The 17,474-nt window shown below is 41.5% G+C and overlaps 1 protein-coding gene across 1 annotated transcript in view; it reads left to right on the plus strand.

Moving 5' to 3' along the window:
• The window catches only part of LOC135209615 (ribosome biogenesis protein BMS1 homolog), a 40,228-nt gene that overhangs the window by 17,532 nt on the left and 5,222 nt on the right, over positions 1–17,474 (plus strand). The window contains exons 6-14 of the mRNA XM_064242313.1: positions 10,642–10,752; positions 10,919–11,047; positions 11,568–11,764; positions 12,328–12,551; positions 14,015–14,258; positions 14,695–15,211; positions 16,271–16,446; positions 16,645–16,825; positions 17,174–17,331. Coding sequence (XP_064098383.1) covers positions 10,642–10,752; positions 10,919–11,047; positions 11,568–11,764; positions 12,328–12,551; positions 14,015–14,258; positions 14,695–15,211; positions 16,271–16,446; positions 16,645–16,825; positions 17,174–17,331 — 1,937 coding nt within the window. The remainder of the gene's footprint in view (positions 1–10,641; positions 10,753–10,918; positions 11,048–11,567; positions 11,765–12,327; positions 12,552–14,014; positions 14,259–14,694; positions 15,212–16,270; positions 16,447–16,644; positions 16,826–17,173; positions 17,332–17,474) is intronic.

The raw sequence follows: 17,474 nt of genomic DNA on the forward strand, positions 1-17,474 counted from the left end.
CAGTTAGTGAAGGATATATCTCGCTCGCTAACTGAGAAGGCGACACAGACCTAACGCAAACGTCCAAGAAAGGACGCCCTGTAGTGTCGACGGTTAAGAAGGAATCTCGTCCTACTCAGCAGCCCTTTCGTGGAGGTGCAGCGGCTCGTCCCCCTGCCAGAAAGAAGAGCTCTGAAAAGAGAGGAAGGTCTTCATTTAGGCCCTTCAAGAAATCAAAGTGACTTGTTGCTCCTCCAAGCACCAGTGGGCGCCAGATTCCTGAACTTTGCAGGAGTATGGGCAAAAAGGGGAGCCGACCCTTGGTCAGTGTCGGTCCTGAAGAAGGGATATGTAATCCCCTTCGACGACAGCCCGCCCCTAACATCTACGCCTCTGGGAACTGTCAGCGAGGTACAGAGACCCGTTAATGAGAAAGACTCTCCTTCAAATGGTGGAGCAAATGTGGGAAAAAGAGGCCATCGAACTTGTGCAGGATCCACACTCCCCGGGATTTTACAATCGCCTTTTTCTAGTACCAAAGGCATCGGGGGGGGTGGAGGCCAGGAGTTCTGGACGTAGCGCTCTGATCGCTTCGTACAGAAAAGAAGTTTCGCATGGAAACGTCCTCCTCTGTAATGTCGGCTCTTCGTCCAGGAGATTGGATGGTCTCTCTGGACCTGCAAGATGCATATTTCCACGTTCCCATTCACCATTTGTCAAAGAAATATCTTCGCTTTGTGATAGGAGACAAGATCTTTCAGTCAGGGCTCTGTGCTTCGGTCTGTCTACAGCCCCACAAGTATTCACCAACCTGATGGCGAATGTAGCAAGATGGCTTCACCTAGAGGGGATAAACATCTCCCTCTACTTGGACGACTGGCTGATCAGGGCCAAGTCGAAGATTCAGTGCTTGGAGGACTTAGAAGTAACAAGGAACATGATAGATTCGCTAGGTTGCTCGTCAACCTCGAGAAGTCACAACTGACCCATCCCCAGCCAGAACTTGGTCTATCTGGGGATTCAGATGGATTCTCGGGGTTTTCGGGTATATCCTTCGCGAGAAAGAATCGCTCGAGGTTTTGTCGAGAATCTCGAGCTTCTTAGAGAGAAAGAACAGCTCAGCGAGGGATTTCCTGAGCCTTTTGTAGGGACCCTGTCCTCATTGGAAAAGTTCTTCTCGCTAGGGAGACTTCACCTTCGCCCTCTTCAGTTTTTCCTCAAAGAGGTGTGGAGTTGGAAGACGGGTCAACTCTCGGACATCTTCCAACTTCCACAAGAAGTAAAAGATCATCTGAAGTGGTGGATCCCTCCGCTTCAAAAGAACGAAGGCGTGTCGCTTGCTCTGCAGAACCCAGACCAAGTGTTATTTACCGACGCTTCGGAGTCGGGATGGGGAGCGACGCTAGGAGCAAGGGAGGTGTCAGGCACCTCTGGACAAAGGAACAAGGTGTCCTGGCACATCAATTGCAAGGAACTTGTGGCCATACACCTAGCCTTAAAGTTCTTCGAAGAGATAGTCAGAGACGGGGTGATACAGATAAACTCGGACAACACCACGGCTCTGGCTTACATACGCAAGCAAGGAGGCACGCACTCTTTCTCCCTCTATCAGTTGACAAGACACCTGTTAAGGACCTGGACGGAAGAAAAGGATAACTCTCCTCCACAAGGTTTGTTCAAGGATCAAGAATGTGAGAGCGGACAGGCTGAGCAGGAGAAATCAGGTCCTTCCCACAGAATGGACTCTACACGAAGAAGTGTGTCGAAGTCTTTGGTCCCTGTGGGGGAGACCTCACATAGACCTGTTTGCGACGTTCCTCTCCAAAGAATAGAGATCTTTTGCTCTCTAGTGGAAGATCCGAGAGCCTTCGCAATAGACGCGTTTCTCATGGATTGGTCGGGTGTGGTGGACGCATACGCCTTTCCCCCGTTCAAATCCTGGGGGGAAGTGCTCAGGAAGTTCGTAGCTTCGAAGAGCACGAAGTTGACACTCATAGCCCCATTTGGCCAGCCCAGGAATGGTTCACGGAGGTACTGGAGTGGATAGTGGACTTCCCCAGATCGCTTCCAAACAGACACGATCTACTCAGACAACCACACTTCGAGAGTTTCATCACAACCTCCCAGGTCTCGCTCTGACTGCCTTTCGACTATCGAAAGACTTGTCAGAGCGAGAGCTTTTCTCGCAAGGCGCGGGCTCTATCGCTAGAGCCCGCAGAGCTTCGACGAGGAGAGTATACCAGTCAAAGTGGGAAGTCTTTAGGAGGTGGTGTAAGGGTCAGAAGCTGTCCTCCTCCAGTACCTCTATAGTGAATATTGCCGATTTCCTCCTCTTTCTGAGAGAGGAATCACACCTATCTGTCTCGACAATAAAGGATACAGAAGCATGCTGTCTTCAGTATTCAGGAATCGAGGCCTGGACATTGCTAACGACAAAGATCTACACGATCTAATTAGATCTTTTGAGACTTCGAAAGCAGCTACTCCTAGAACCACCTAGTTGGAATCTAGTACGTGGTCCTGAAATTCCTTTCATCGGATAAATTCGAGCCTTTACATCTGGCGTCCTTCCGCGACGTCACTAGGAAATGCTTGTTCCTAGTGGCTCTCGCTACAGCCAAGAGGACGAGCGAATTACACGCTCTGGATTCCACGGTGGGGTTTAAAGGAGATGCTGCCATCTGTTCTTTCCAGACAATGTTTCTGGCAAAGAACGAGAACCCATCAAAACCTTGGCCAAGAAGTTTCGAGGTAAAAGGCCTATCTAACCTTGTAGGCAGAGAGATAGAGAGATCTCTCTGTCCAGTGAGAGCTCTTAAATACTATTTAGAGAGGAAGAGACAGATAGGAGCTTGTCAACAAGGTCTTTGGTGTGCGGTGAAGAACCCCAAAAGACTCATGTCCAAGAACGCTTTGGCTTTCTTTGTGAGAAGCGTTATTACGGACGCTCACAAGAACTGCTCGGAGGAATCCTTCGGTCTTTCTAAAGGTCAAGACTCATGAAGTGAGGGCAGTAGCAACGTCTTTGGCGTTCCAAAAGAATATGTCTCTAAAGAATATCATTGAGACTACATATTGGAGGTGCAATTCAGTGTTTGCATCTCATTATCTGAAGGATGTGAGAGTGACCTATGAGAAGTGCTTCTCGCTAGGTCCTTTTGTATCAGCAGATACAGTACTGGGTCTTGGAGCAAAGACTGATCCTTAATTTTGTTCATGAAACTTACCTGTCAGTATATAGTAATATTTGCTGTATTTTTCGAATCCGACAGAAAACTTTAAACACTTACGACACACGCAGTGGGAGTCAGGTGGCTAGTCACCCATTCCCGCCGCTGAGGCGGGTATCAGGAATCATTCCCATTTTCTATTATAATTTTTCTGTCGCCGGTGCTGAAAACACTGTTTTCAGTACCTCCGTCTTAGGATTTTGGAAACTTCATTGCCGCTAAGTATCCTAATTGTCTTTTGATTTATTCACTTGGATTTGTGGCTAGGCATACGCTATCTTAAATTGATTTGAATTTGATTCATTTTTGCATAAAATATCTGAATCTAGTTAGGCTAGTTTCAGACGGGGTGTCTGCAAAGATAGGGTGTGGCTACCGAAAAGCTTCGGTAGATTCGCACTTGGTATGTACGAGGGGTATGGGTCTTGCTTCTTTGTTGAGATTTGTCATGTAAGGAGTGTGAGACTTTGTCTATTCCGTAAGGAAGACGTATGATTCGTATGTACGCAATTAATCAGTAAACATGTCTAATTCCGTAAGGAAGACGTAATGATTTGTATGTACGCAATTAATCAGTAACAAAAGTTCAGGGTAGTGAACCTGCTAACCTTCCTGTAGACTTATTTTGCATAACCCTGTAGTATGGCCTACGGGCTATGTATAGTCTACGAGAGGGGCTCGCTCTCCTCATTGCTGTGAAGTGCTACTTCGTAATTGTTGACTCCTAACCCTGCAGTGTTGCCTTCGGGCCCTAAGCAGTGTCTGTAGAGAAATTGCCCTTTCTCTGATACTCCTTCGATTCGTAACTTAGAATCGAAAGTGCTTGCTTTAGAGAGTAAAAGTGAAGTGCAGAAGTGCAGTGAGACCCCTTGTGTAGTGGAGGGTGCGTCAGATCGCCCTCCGTTTCGCCTCTAGCCGGGACCTCTGCTTGACTCCAGAACGAGGGAGAGAGCATGTCGAAAGCCGAAGGAGGGTTACGAGGAACCCCACCAACCGATCTGGCGTGCCTTCGGCAGTTTCTGATGAAAATCCCCCAGATGCCTAAGTGCGTGCACGTGCACGAATCCTGGAAGGATTGCTTCTCGTCCTCGAAGCGTCCTCCCGCGCAGGGGTTGGAGCTTTCGGATGGACTCGCGCCCTCTAAATAGAAGCTTTATAGAAGAGGACGCTTCACGTCCTCTCTCTCTCTCTCTCGTTATGCGTTTCAGTGAGAAGTAAGAAGGCGAACGTCGCCTGAACTCGTGTCCGTCTTTCCACCGAGAAATACGTTAAAAGAAGTCATAGTAGCAGTAAGCTTTTGAGAGCGGACGCCCAAGCCAGGGGCGCGCGGGTGCACGCCAAGCGCGCCAGTGGACGCCGAGCGTGCGCCACAGCCAGTGGACGCCGAGCGCGACTCCAATGGACGCCGAGCGCGCTCCAATGGACGCCGATCGCGCTCCAGTGGACGCCGAGCGCGCTCCAGTGGACGCGAGCGTGCACCAGCGCACGCCAGGTGTGTCGCCTGGCTGAACGTTTCTGTTGAACTCTTCAATATCTTTGGGCTTAAAGAATTTTTACCTCTACCTTCGATGATACCTTCTACCTCACCTGCAAAGAATGTGAAGTAGTCAGTGCTTCGGAGTAAGCTTAAAGTGAACAGACAACTTCTTCTTCGAAACCCAGCAAGACATCGGGTTTCGTGAATTCAAGAGGTCTCTGTCAATTAATATTGCTTTTCGCTTAGGTGGATGGAGTTAAGGAAAGCTCAAGGGAAGTTCTCGTTTGCTCTACCGCAAGCTTTGCCATTCTGCCAATAAATTTAAGTTGCCACTACCGCAGTCAAGACTTTGCGATAAGGCAGTTACGGGTTATAAAGGCTCGATGTCCTGCACGTCAGGACTCTCGGCAACGTTCAGTAGGATTCTTGCAAAGGCACTCATCAAAAGTACGCTCTTCAGGAAAGCGCAAGACAGGACTGCCTTTGCCATACTGCCAATAAATTTTAAGCTTTAGCAGGCATTAGTTGTGATACGGGGAGAGGAAGCTGGTTGGAGAGTTTCTTCCTCTTCCCAGGATAATTTTGCCAGCTTTTTAGCCCATCTGAAAGGGCTTTTCAGATGATAGATTTGTAGTTCCTAGTCGGGACTACGCTGCCGAATTGAAAACATCGTCGTTCTACCTGACGTAAGCCCAGTCTCTTAACAGGATTCTTGCCCCTTCCTCGTTTGAGACGGGAATCGGAAAATAAAATGCTCGACTTCCTGGATTACGTTTTGTCAATTCAGTGACTTTCCCCCATTGACAATATACTATCGTTTGTCAAGTAAGTGGGTATCCCCTCATTGACACTATCTCTTTGTCCCGTAAATGGGTAGTTCTCATTGACAAACATCTCATTAACTTGATATTGCGTAAGCGAATAAGCTCTTATTGACAGATTCGGAAGAGCTCTCATTCGTCATTCGCAGACTCGTACAAGAAATAGACTTGTAGACTACGTCAATGAACGCTTATGTCCAATAACATAAGAAGCTTGAGCTGACTGCTTCGATTCTCCTAAGTTTTGTTCATGAAACTTGCCTGTCAGATATGTATGTAGCTGTATTTCCGATTTCAGCTATATATATGTCTGCCAGGTAAGTATGAACAAACTTATTGTGATATAATTTCATATTTTGCCTTGCGTTATTTTATTTCTGGTGGTTCAAGTCATATACGCTTGCTAGTTACCTCTTCGGATGGCAACCGAGAGGTCTATGGTCCATTTTAAGGACATTTAATCGTTACTCCCTGCAGCCTTCCAGGAGTTTCCGATTTATCTTTTACCGTTGTATGGTAGTGTTCTGACGACACAAACGCATCTGTATTTAGCGTTTTTCTGTTTTCGCTTAAATATACCAGCTTGAGAGTCTCTTTATGCTAAAAATAACGGACCTTTTTTCTTCATAGAATAGGGTAGCTGGCAACCCAGGCATAAAGTTAAGAGACGACGATGACGGAGAGTCGTAAGCTGCTGCTGTCACTGTCCTCTGACTCCTCTCCTCCAGTCCAAACGAGCCAGTACCAACTCGTTCGCTGTCATGCGCTGTAGGTTAAGTCTCTCTCTCTCTTGCGGGATTGACTGACTAACCGTATCTGTGCTGGCAGTTACGTCTCTCTCTCCTCCGCGGGATTGACTGACGAACTGTATCTCTGCCCTACAATCACGGACTTTAGCTAAGATTGAGGGGGATTTCTTACATGAATGAATAAACATTGCATTCGTTGGCCTTAATATGTTCTACAGAGATATCTTACTCCTTTCGGTGCTCGTTACCGCACGGTATAGGACTACGAGTCTACCACATTGCACTATTATATGCTCTCTTGCTTAGGCAAAGCGCAGCCTTATTAGGGAAGTAAACATACTGTGTGAGGGAATGGATGAGCTTGCTGGGGACCATTTCCTTCCTAAAGAAGTTTGTTTCCCTGAATAGACTGCAATTCAGACCTCTACAGTTTTTTCCTACCGGGAAACTGAAATTTTTATTGAAATTAAAGATCTAGGAATGATTCTGAACATCTCTCGGTGCGTTAAATATCTCTTGAGATGATAGAAAGAAGGTGCCGGACATCTGGAGAGGGTTTCAGATGTCCTGGATCATAATCTGAAAGAAGTGGAAGCAATTCAGTCGTCCCTCCAGTCCTCGAAACGAGTTTTTGGAACCATGGTCCATATCAACTCTGATCTTCCACAGCTCTCTCATATCTTAGGAAGTATCTTCTCTCGGTCCCGGTTCGGGTTTACGAGAAAGAGCCTATTATAACAACAGGCGTAGAATGGAACGATCCTCTAGAGGTTCGTTACAGGATTGCAAAAGTCCGTTCGAATCGTCTCGATCGAAGGCAGCAAACTACTGACTTCCGAGTGAATCTTTCTTTAGAAGTATGTTGAGAGTTGTGGAGACTTTAGGGACGTCCTTTCATTCATCTCTTCGCTAGGTTGAGGACGAAGAGGCGTTCTTCTTCTCTGCTCCCTTTTCTCGATCGGGAGCGGTAACATTAAACGCCATCCTATGATATGAACGGGGATGGATGTTTAGTCTCTTTTCCCCTTTTCAATCACTTAGATGTAATAAGATGATTTATATCATCACAGGGAGCGACAATGACGCTAATCGCCCCATGTTGGCCTTCAAGACCCTAGATTCACAGAGGTCACGTCCTTCCAAGGACCTTTTCCGAGAGAGTCGGTCTCCTTTAACACGAAAGGTACCTATAACCTCTCCGCTCTGAGTCTGACTACGTTCAGGACTATCGAGATGTTGACAGCATAAGATTGCAGTCTTCCCTTTCCGTTTGAAGAATGGGATAAGCTGGCAGTCACAACTATTAAAGAATACGCAAATATGTTGTTGACGGCCTTTGGGCTCAGAGATTTGCTTCTGTCAAACAACAAAGCCCTTCACGATCTTGGAGTTCTGTGAAATCTCGAAACTCGCTCACCATCTACTTTTTTCTCACCTGTTTCTCGGAGTCAGACACTCGTGCGAGATCAGGAGACATAGTAGTAGCCCTGAGTTTCTTGTTGACGAAGTCGGTTGCGTTTATACACCCCGATGATTGTTTAAACATGAGACCAGGTTGGACTGTCAGGCATTCGTCCTTCGGGACTGAATCGCCTTTTTGCTCCTGCTCCTTTTCCTGGCACCAGAAGCTCGAGTCAGGAGTGGCTCAGGAGTTGATTACGCTAACGACGTTGGGTTGCGTTGATACACCCCCCAAGGTTGCTTAGCTTGAATCGCCCAGGCAGTCCAAACAACTCATCCTTCAGCGAAGAATAGTGCCTTATGGTCTTCAGGGTACAGCCTTGCTGTCCTTGATTCGTCTGACTGGTCAACTGGTCGGTCAACCTGACGTTAGTACAGACGGACTGACTGTGCATGTCCAGATCGAAGCTTTCAATATGGAACTTAGACATAGTCTGAAGTTCTTGATGTCAAAGCATTCGAACATCTCCTACCTGTTAAGCTAATTCTTGCATGTGATCAGGAAGGCATTTTTCTAACCACCCTAGATACGACAAAGAGGGTTAGTGAGATTTTAAGCCATCGTCACAAGTTTTGGCTTTAGAGAACACAAGGCGGTGTGCTCTCTAAGCTTTGTTATGGCCTAAGAATGGAAAACCCGTTTTGTCCTTGGGCCAGGAGCTTGGAAGCAAGGATGGCACAAGTTAGTGGGCAGGAGCCAGAGAGAGTCCTGTGCCCTGTCAGTCTCTCAAGTTTTTATATACATAAAAACTCAAGAAAGTCGAAGTCGTACGGACAATCTGCAGTGTTCCGAAAAGACCAGACTGCCCCTATCGAAGAACACCCTGGCTTATTGTTAAGGAGGTCTTTCAAAAAAGCTCCTTCTTTGTGTTTGCACAAAGATTTTGAAATCTTTTGATTTGAATGCTCACGAGGTGAGGGCGCGGCCTCGGAAGCATTCAACAGAGCATGGCACTCGGCAACATCCTGAGTACCATGTTTTAGCGAAGCAACTCTGTGTTCAATTCACACTCCCGCGAGATGTGAAGATGGCATATGAGATCTGCTGCTCGCTTGGGCCATACGTGTCTGCAGACACAATCTTGGGGCAAGAAGTACCGCTCTCCTATCCTGTAGAAATGGTTAGGAAGAGCTCTTAATTTAGTAGTTGAGTCGCCGACAACGGTGACTTCTTAACTCTTAAGCCTTAGTTAACACACCTTAACTTTGGCTAGGTGGGTCAGGTCGGTGTGTATATATTTTTATATATATATTTATTTTACTTCTTAGACCCTCATGGTATGGTCAATATGGTCTAGTCACGTCGTGGTCTCGCCCCCTGTTGACAGATCATCTGGAGTGCACCAGCTATATAGGTCTCTACCTCGCTGGCAACTCTAGTAGCACAAGCAGACTTACGCGGCAGTAACCACGAAGTCAGCTATGCTAACAGGTAAGGAATCAAGATATCAATTATCTGCATATATATGTTTCCTAAAATCTTCTATTCTGTCTACTCCCACCACCAAGGTGGGATTCAGCTATATATATATCTGACAGGTAAGTTTCATGAACAAAAATGATATTGTAATGATACAATTAAGTTTGTTCATACTTACCTGGCAGAATATATAATACTCAAGTACCCACCCCACATCCCCTCAGGAGACAGTGGAAATAAAAATTATGAATAGAAAATGGGAAGTGATTCCTGATACCCGCCTCCCAGCGGCGGGAATGGGTACTAACCACCTGACTCCCACTGCGTGTGTCGTAAGTGTTTAAATTTTCTGTCGGATTCGGAAAATACAGCATATATATATCTGCCAGGTAAGTATGAACAAACTTAATTGTATCATTACAATATCATTTTGTGTTTTTTATCGTACATAAACCCTCTTGTCAGATATGTGCTTGGTTTTCTAGTAGCAAGCTCACTACTGTCGCACGGGAGCAGAGTGTCATTGCTGGTAGGGGATCAAGGGTATGTATGACTAGTAGGGGAGTACAAAATTTTTTTTTTGTATATTTTGTAATGAAAGTGTAATTATGTTTCGAGTTTTTGGTTGTTTTGTAAGGAGTTCGGGGATACTCCTTACAATCTTAGAACTAACATGGATGTTAGATCAGGTGATCGGGATCGGTTTTTTGTGCTCCTTGAACAAGGTGTATTGTCATGTTAGTGGAATAGCACCCAATGACAAAGGCCTTTAGGCTCTGCCGAGTAAGTGGATAAGACCCATTGGCAGGACCCACAAGAACTCTTAGCCATAGATCATTATCTCGCTGAGGCTCTTGAGGCTAAGCAGACTCCAAGGCAGTAGCCGCGAAGTCTTCAGCCTAATAAGGTAGGAACCAAGGTTTATTAATACTACAACATATGTTGTTTACCTGTCTATTTCAGTAGTTGAGTCTGTCTCTTACCCACCACCAATGGGTGCTAATCAGCTAAGTATATATCTGGCAGGGAAGTTGAATGTATAAAAAAATGATATTGTCATGTTACAATAAAGTTTTATACATACTTACCTGACAGATATACGATTAATGGCCCACCCAGCCTCCCCGCAGGAGACAGGTGGAAGAGAAGAATTCTGATTAGAAAACGGGGATGGTTTCCTAGTCCTGCCCCCCACCCAGGGCAGGGCGGTAGATCACCTGACCTACCTGTAGCGTGTGCCGCGAAATTTGAAATTCTGTCGGAGACGTACGGAGACGGAGTCTATAGCTAAGTATATATCTGTCAGGTAAGTATGTATAAAACTTTATTGTAACATGACAATATCATATTCCTGCTTCTAATTTCTTCTGATTGGTTTCACTATATTATCATTATTATAAAGTTGTATTTGGAAGGCCGAATTTGCCTGCTTGAGTATACATAAGATTATTAATGGAAAATATCATGTTCTTTATTATTATATAAATATATTCTTTCTCATAAGGTATTGTTCATGGTGAATATCTGAAGAAGGAAGTGCAGAACTTAGGTCGTTTCATTATGGTTATGAAATTCCGTCCTCTCACTTGGCGCATATCTCATCCTTACGTTTTGGGTAAGATAGTCTTGAGATTCTCTGTTGTTGTGAAAAATGAGTTTATGATTTTATAAGAGTTTTGATACCATGCATAAGCAGTTAATGTAACCAGTAGCCACTAATTAATATTATCTGTCATGTAATTTTAACAAATTCTTCAAAAGCTTTACATACTCCCTTTCAGTTGATAGATATGAGGATATTACAAACCTTGAGAATATTCGAACGAATCCCAAGTGTGATCGAGATGTGGTCTTATATGGGTATGTGCGAGGTGTTCCCTTCCAGAAATCCCAGATGGTGCATATTCCAGGTAAAAAATCCCTTTTGATTTTAGTAAACAAGTAGTACTAATGTGTGTGTTAGCTTATTTATGTTTAACATACATGTATGTTAGCTTATTTTTGTTTAAGAAACCTGTATATTAGCTTATTTTTTTCAATATCTTTAGTGGAATGTACAGATAAAAAGTACTACATAGCTTTGGATTAATTCATACAATAACCAAATCTCAAATTTGTTTCATCATGATGCCATTAATTAAATATACACCGTATTCATGGTCCACAAGGTTCCCAGACTCAAATCTTGTCTATCAGTCAGGAGAAGTATGCCTCCTGGATCTTCAGGTGTTTATTAGCCAGTTACCATCTTTTTCCAGCTATCATAAGCTCTTGACTCATTCCCTAGTAGTTTACTGTGCCAGTAGTAATTGTATAGTATTTAGTATTGATGTATGTATTTCAATTTCTCATTATTCACCAACCAACATTTTTAAGTTGTCTACAATATTCCATAAATAAATCACCAGCATTTTGTCTTTCCTATTCAAGGTTGTGGAGACTTCAGGATGAAAAACATAACCTTTTTGCCAGATCCATGCCCACTTCCAGAGCATTTAAAGAAGAGATCTCTCAATGCGAAGGAAAGATTATTATTTGCACCCATGTCAGGTGTTGGAGGAGTTCTGTATGATAAAGATGCGGTGTACATTGACCTCGGTGGATCTCATCATGGTGTCAGGAAACAGGTATGGATTATTGTGTCATTCACTGAAATTGGCATGACTGTCTGAGCTGTTTGGGAATTTTGCATGTGTAAAGAGTACATTGTAATTAATAAAACTAGTATAACATATTTTAAATTGAGATGTACGCAGATTACTTTTCATTTTTGTATTTCATACATTTTTTGGCCTTAGTTTTTTTCCTATACTTAATTTTAGAATATTTTACAGTATGTATATGTATTGGTTCAGTTTTGAATCGGACCACCACTTGTTTTTACAGCTGTGAATTTTCACAAAGATAAACTTGCAGTTTCTGTGTTTTATGGTTAATATAAGCTGTTTAGTAAACTGAATTCATATACTTCACTGAATGTTCACATTGTTAAATTTACTAGAAATGTAAAGACCACTAAATGGTTATTGTAAATTTTTAAACTATACTTTTCTTGCCCAGTTTCAGTAATTAAGAATATGCTTGTGATGTTTGAAGGCTCAGTTATATATGCAATTAGAATATGAATATTTTTGTTAATTATGTTTCACTGTAGTATTGCCACTGATTTGGTCATTTTTTAAATATACAGAAAGAGGAATGGGTGGATAGAGATGAGGACGTTCTGCAGCCACTACTTGAACTCCAGAAAACTGCTGACGAAAAGCAAGCAGAGAGTAAGATTCAGATCTTCTCACACAGTGACTTCATCTCCAATGCTGCTGTTAGTAATAATAAGGACAGAGATACAGAAGATGAAGATGAACAAGAAAAATCACAAAGTGATGAAGCTGATGACAGTAGCAATCACCGTGGGTAAGTTCATTGCAGCAGCCAAGGGGACTTTGCCTTAACATGTAGACCTTCAAACAAAATAAAAAGTAATCTTATTGTAATGTAGTTTTTAAATTTTTGTTTTCATTCAAAGTGAAAAATTGCCAAAATTTTGATCTAGACAGTATATACAAAAAGCTTATTTTACAAGATGAAATGTAGTGCTAGTATACAGAACTGTTAATCATAAATAGCCATATTCCATGATGTGGCACTTGTAGCAATGCCAGTTTGCTAAATTTGGAAAGGCCGACCCCACTGAACATCCAGGCCACACTCCACCATCCCACAGCACTCCATTCTCCCATTATAGCCTCAGGCATATAGAGTGCAGGGAAGGGAAGAGGATACTTAGAGTCATGAATAATGGGTTTGTATGAAGAAAATTTTGTATTTTGTAAAGATGCCTCGTTTTTTTATATATATAGATAGCCTAAATCACAAGTTAGAAGGGCAAAGATAAGAGACATGACCACAAGGGTAGAAGTTTATTCTCTCCCTGGAAAGTCTCAGTGGATCCAAGTGTTAAAGAGAAAATTCATCATCTCTGGTAGATTGGGAATTATAGGATAACAAAGACAAAAGGTCACAAATCTTGAGCCGTGATCTTGAGGTAGGCGAAATCTTCCGGCAAAATGTTCAGGTGAGCATAAGAGCTCACCTGTTGGAGCCAGTAAGAAAAAGTATTCTTTGAGAATGGAACATTCCTGTGGTTAGTGTAAAGGATGAGGTAAGGAGATCAGAAACCATGGGTTTGCTGAAGGTATTCCCCATGAAAAGGAGCAAAGCAAAAATAGCAAAGGAATTTACATTCAACTGACTCTTTTCAGAAGATTAATTCATGGCTATGAAATCTGGAACAAACTACAGTCCAGTGGAAGACCAATAATTTAGTTCACTGACACTTCGAAGAGATGGGGCCAGTGAAAACTTTAAGATATTATTGAAACTGACAACTAGTTAAGCATAAAACCCATTATCAATAAAACTTTGAATTTTATTATTAAAGACAAACCCTTAGGGCCAGCCCTGTGAGAATTAGGTATTTTAGATCAGTCAAACTATACCTAATAATGATAGAAGTGATATTTAGCTGTTTGTGTCTGGTTTATCATAAACTTTTAAATTGCTGTGCAATGCAGGAAACTTCATTTGTTCATAATACTAGCGCCAAGCTGGAAACGGTAGAATTAATTAAAAAACTTGTGTGATCCAGGGACTATTGGCATCTGTACCCAGAATGCCCTTGGCATCCCGTGACCTATCAATTACTTTCCTACCACCTTTAAGATAGGACGTGATTACTTTTTATCTGTTTAAAGCCGGTTTAGTTTGCCCGTTTAATTCATAGTTTCCTTTTTTCTCTCTTTGGATGATCTCAGTGTGGGTGTGATCTGCTAGCAATTATTTTGTGGATTTGTCAAGTCCTGTTTGTTTATTTCCAGATCTAGAAGAGAGATGCCAGAATATGAATCTGTAACTGACAGTAGTGGGGTGAGAAGAAGGAGAGTCATATTTGCTGATAATCTGGAGGAGGATGACAAATTTGACGATGATGATGATGATGATGATGATGACGATGACGACAGTGAAACTGATGGCAGTGATGGTGATGATGACGATCTCAATGAAGAGGAAGAGGGAGAAGAAGAACACGATTTAGCTCCTCCAAAAAAGAAGATGAAGAAAGTACGAGTCTGTTTACTTTTTGTTAATTTCATCTAAAGAAAGAGTAGGCTCTGCAGTAATTTTCAAATTTATATTTTCCTTACTTTTCACATTAACTTTATTAAAGGAAATGAACACATCTGAAATTCTTATTCTTAGGTTTGTTGTAAATTGTAAATAAACACATCTGAAATTCTTATTCTTAGGTTTGTTGTAAATTGTATACTCTTGCCTTAGAAGCTGTTTGTACCTCAGTTTATATTTAAACTTGCTTTCAAGACAGAGGCTTTAATCTGCTCTATACTTTCTACTGTGTTATTTATGTATGTGAGTATATGAGCATCACAAAAGTTTATTTGTTACTCAATTTTTCCCCTGGTGTATAGTATAGGAAGCATTTTGTTGCTACAACTTACATTGAGACAAGAGTCTGTTTAAAGTTTTTTCCCTCATTTAGGTTTCTGTGAAGAGGGTGAAGGAAGAAATAAATGAGAGTGAAAGTGACGACGACTATGATGTTGATGGTGATTTGCAAGAACTTCTTTGTAGTGGGGGAAAACAAGTAGATGAGTCATTAAAAGACGAAAGTGCAAAAGAAAACACAAAGCCCTTGACCGTACAAAGAACTCAAACTTTGAAGAAAAACAAAGATTCTGATGTGACAGTTATGATTCAGGGAATACTGGAGAACTTGAAAACACATCCAATTAAAAAGGGGCAAAGAACTAGTGACAATGATGGTGTTGTGCTTGAAAAAAAGGGTCAACCAGAATCTACAGACACTAGTATAGAGCAGAAAATTACATCTGAAATTAAAAGTGAAAGTGACACAGAATCCTCAGAGGATGAAGAAGAAAGAGAAGATGATAAGGATGGAATGTTGTACCGAACAGATATGTTTCAGGAGGCTACAGACAATTATTATAAGAATCAGGCTGGTGTCTCATTTCTACGGAAATATATATACGGCGACTGTAAGTAAAAGTTCATTTTTTCGTATTTGTTTTGAGAATTATGGTAGTAGAAGATTATTAAGTCTGAAGAGGTACTGGAAGTTGATGAGATTATCTCCAAGGTATTTCATTTTAGAGGTGTTTAAAATTGAATGTGCACTGTAAAGTTGGGGGCAGATCAGGATGTTCCAACAGCACCATGGTACCCACAAGGTCTTTCTCTGGGTCCAGTTGTTTGGCCAGACAGCTCGTTTTTCATTGAAGCAAAGTTTCACAGAGAATTTTCAAGGAAAAAGTATAAGAGACACCTTAAAGTATATTGAGGAAAGAAACAGGGCCAGGGTTGAGTTTTAGATGAGAAGAAATTCTGGATCTAGTCTCTGATAAAAGGTATAATGTTTGTAGGTACAAAAACCTAAATATACAAGTACGTATAGGGATGAAATGTGGATAGTGCAGAAAAAGGAGTGAGGATCTGTATACAGGATTAGCTGTTTATTGTACTTTTTTCATTATTGCTTGCAGCATGGCTAATTAGTAAATAATTAGTCCTTCTTGAAAGAGGAGCATACATTGTCCTCCACAGCTATGGAGCCCCTACACTTTATGATTAGTATGTCTTTGCAGTCCTAACCTTTGAAGGCCTCAATTCAGTGTGACATCCCATGTCATTCTGTTTCCCATTGTAAAAGGAAGTTTAATTTTATTGCAACACAGTCTGACCTTAGACTGTGGCTATTTTTGTCTTGCATGATCTGAACAGAGACCATTAGTCAATTTTGATGCTACTTATTCAGTAAAAGTTTTTCTAATCTACTGTGCAAATAGTTTTATGTGGCATTGACCAAATATGCATCATACACTCCAGTGTTTGAGTGGTTGCCTTGATAATTACGATGCTGAAACCAGTATAATAGATTTAGATGATATACTTTATTCTGTACAGTAGTACTTGCATTGTCAAAATGCTTATTTTTTAAAAAGGTATTTTTTTTATACAGTTTTGTCTTTTTCTTTGTTTAAGGTGGATAATAGAAATTATATGTATTGTGTAGCAGTAAACTACTTGTTTTATTTCAGTAAAAGAGGATGAGAGTAGCTCAGAAAGTGAGGATGAATCTGTTGGTGGTCTTTTCCGGAAAACATCATCACAAACTAAGAAAAAGTCTGGGCTGTTGTCTAAAAGAGCTTTAATGGATGACACAGACACAACACGTTATATACCTCATGTAATGAGAGATTGGAATGTTAAAGAGGTGAGGTAATGTTCTTTGTTATTCAAAATGGGTCTGGATGAACTGTTATTCTATGATATTGATAATCTAGTTGGATATTTTTAAATCTATTAATAATAGACCAGAAATTTTAAGAACTATTCTAAATGATCTTCAAATTTGGTCATATTTTCTTGAGAATTCAAGATGAAGTAGTTAGTTTTCCATGGGTTTTTACAGCTGCAAAACAGCATCAAAGACTGTTTCGTGACTGGTGAATGGAAAGAAGGAGAGAATGCTGAAACTCTTTTAAAAATGGATGACGAAGATGAAGACTTGTATGGTGACTTTGAAGATTTGGAAACGGGTGAAAAATTCAAATCAGCTAAAAAGGAAGATTCCCAAAAAGAAGTTGATGAAGGTGAAGATTTTTTCTTAGATGATCCTTATGCCAATTAAAGTTATATTGTATATATTACAGAAATGATTCAGTATAGTTGGTAAATTTATGCAGGCATTATTCCTTAAATTCTGTATAGGCTACTATATATGTTAAAGTAATTTTGTGATTTTCTTAAAAAATCTACCCTGTTCCTCTGTAGTGTGCTCTATCATGTGAAATAATATAAGCTGTGTGTAGGAGGTAAGTAATTTGACCTTGTATAAGTGTTTAAATCACTTGGTAATGATTATAAAGTAATTCAGATGAAATTACTATTCCAAATATTGTTAGTGAGCGATGTGTGAAGACCTGCTTTGAATATTTCAGAGAAAGCTCCTGAGGTCAAGAAAGAGGAAATGTCTGCTAAAGAGAAACGACTGGAAAAGAAAAGGAAGCTGAAAGCAATGTTTGATGCAGAGTACGATGAAAATGGGAATGAGGATTATTTTGAGTCCCTCAAGAAGGACTTGAATGAACAGGCAGAGGTGAGTATTTTGTGACTTGTAGGGAGTGTGAAATATTTCAATATTAGAGTTTAGAGGGAAAAAACACTTGGTCTACAGTACATTGCATTGGACAAAACAAAGCCTCGAGGGTTTCCACATTAACTGGGTGGGAAAAAGGAATG

The sequence above is a fragment of the Macrobrachium nipponense genome, chromosome 38, assembly GCF_015104395.2.
Source record: "Macrobrachium nipponense isolate FS-2020 chromosome 38, ASM1510439v2, whole genome shotgun sequence".
NCBI classification, from domain to species: domain Eukaryota; kingdom Metazoa; phylum Arthropoda; class Malacostraca; order Decapoda; family Palaemonidae; genus Macrobrachium; species Macrobrachium nipponense.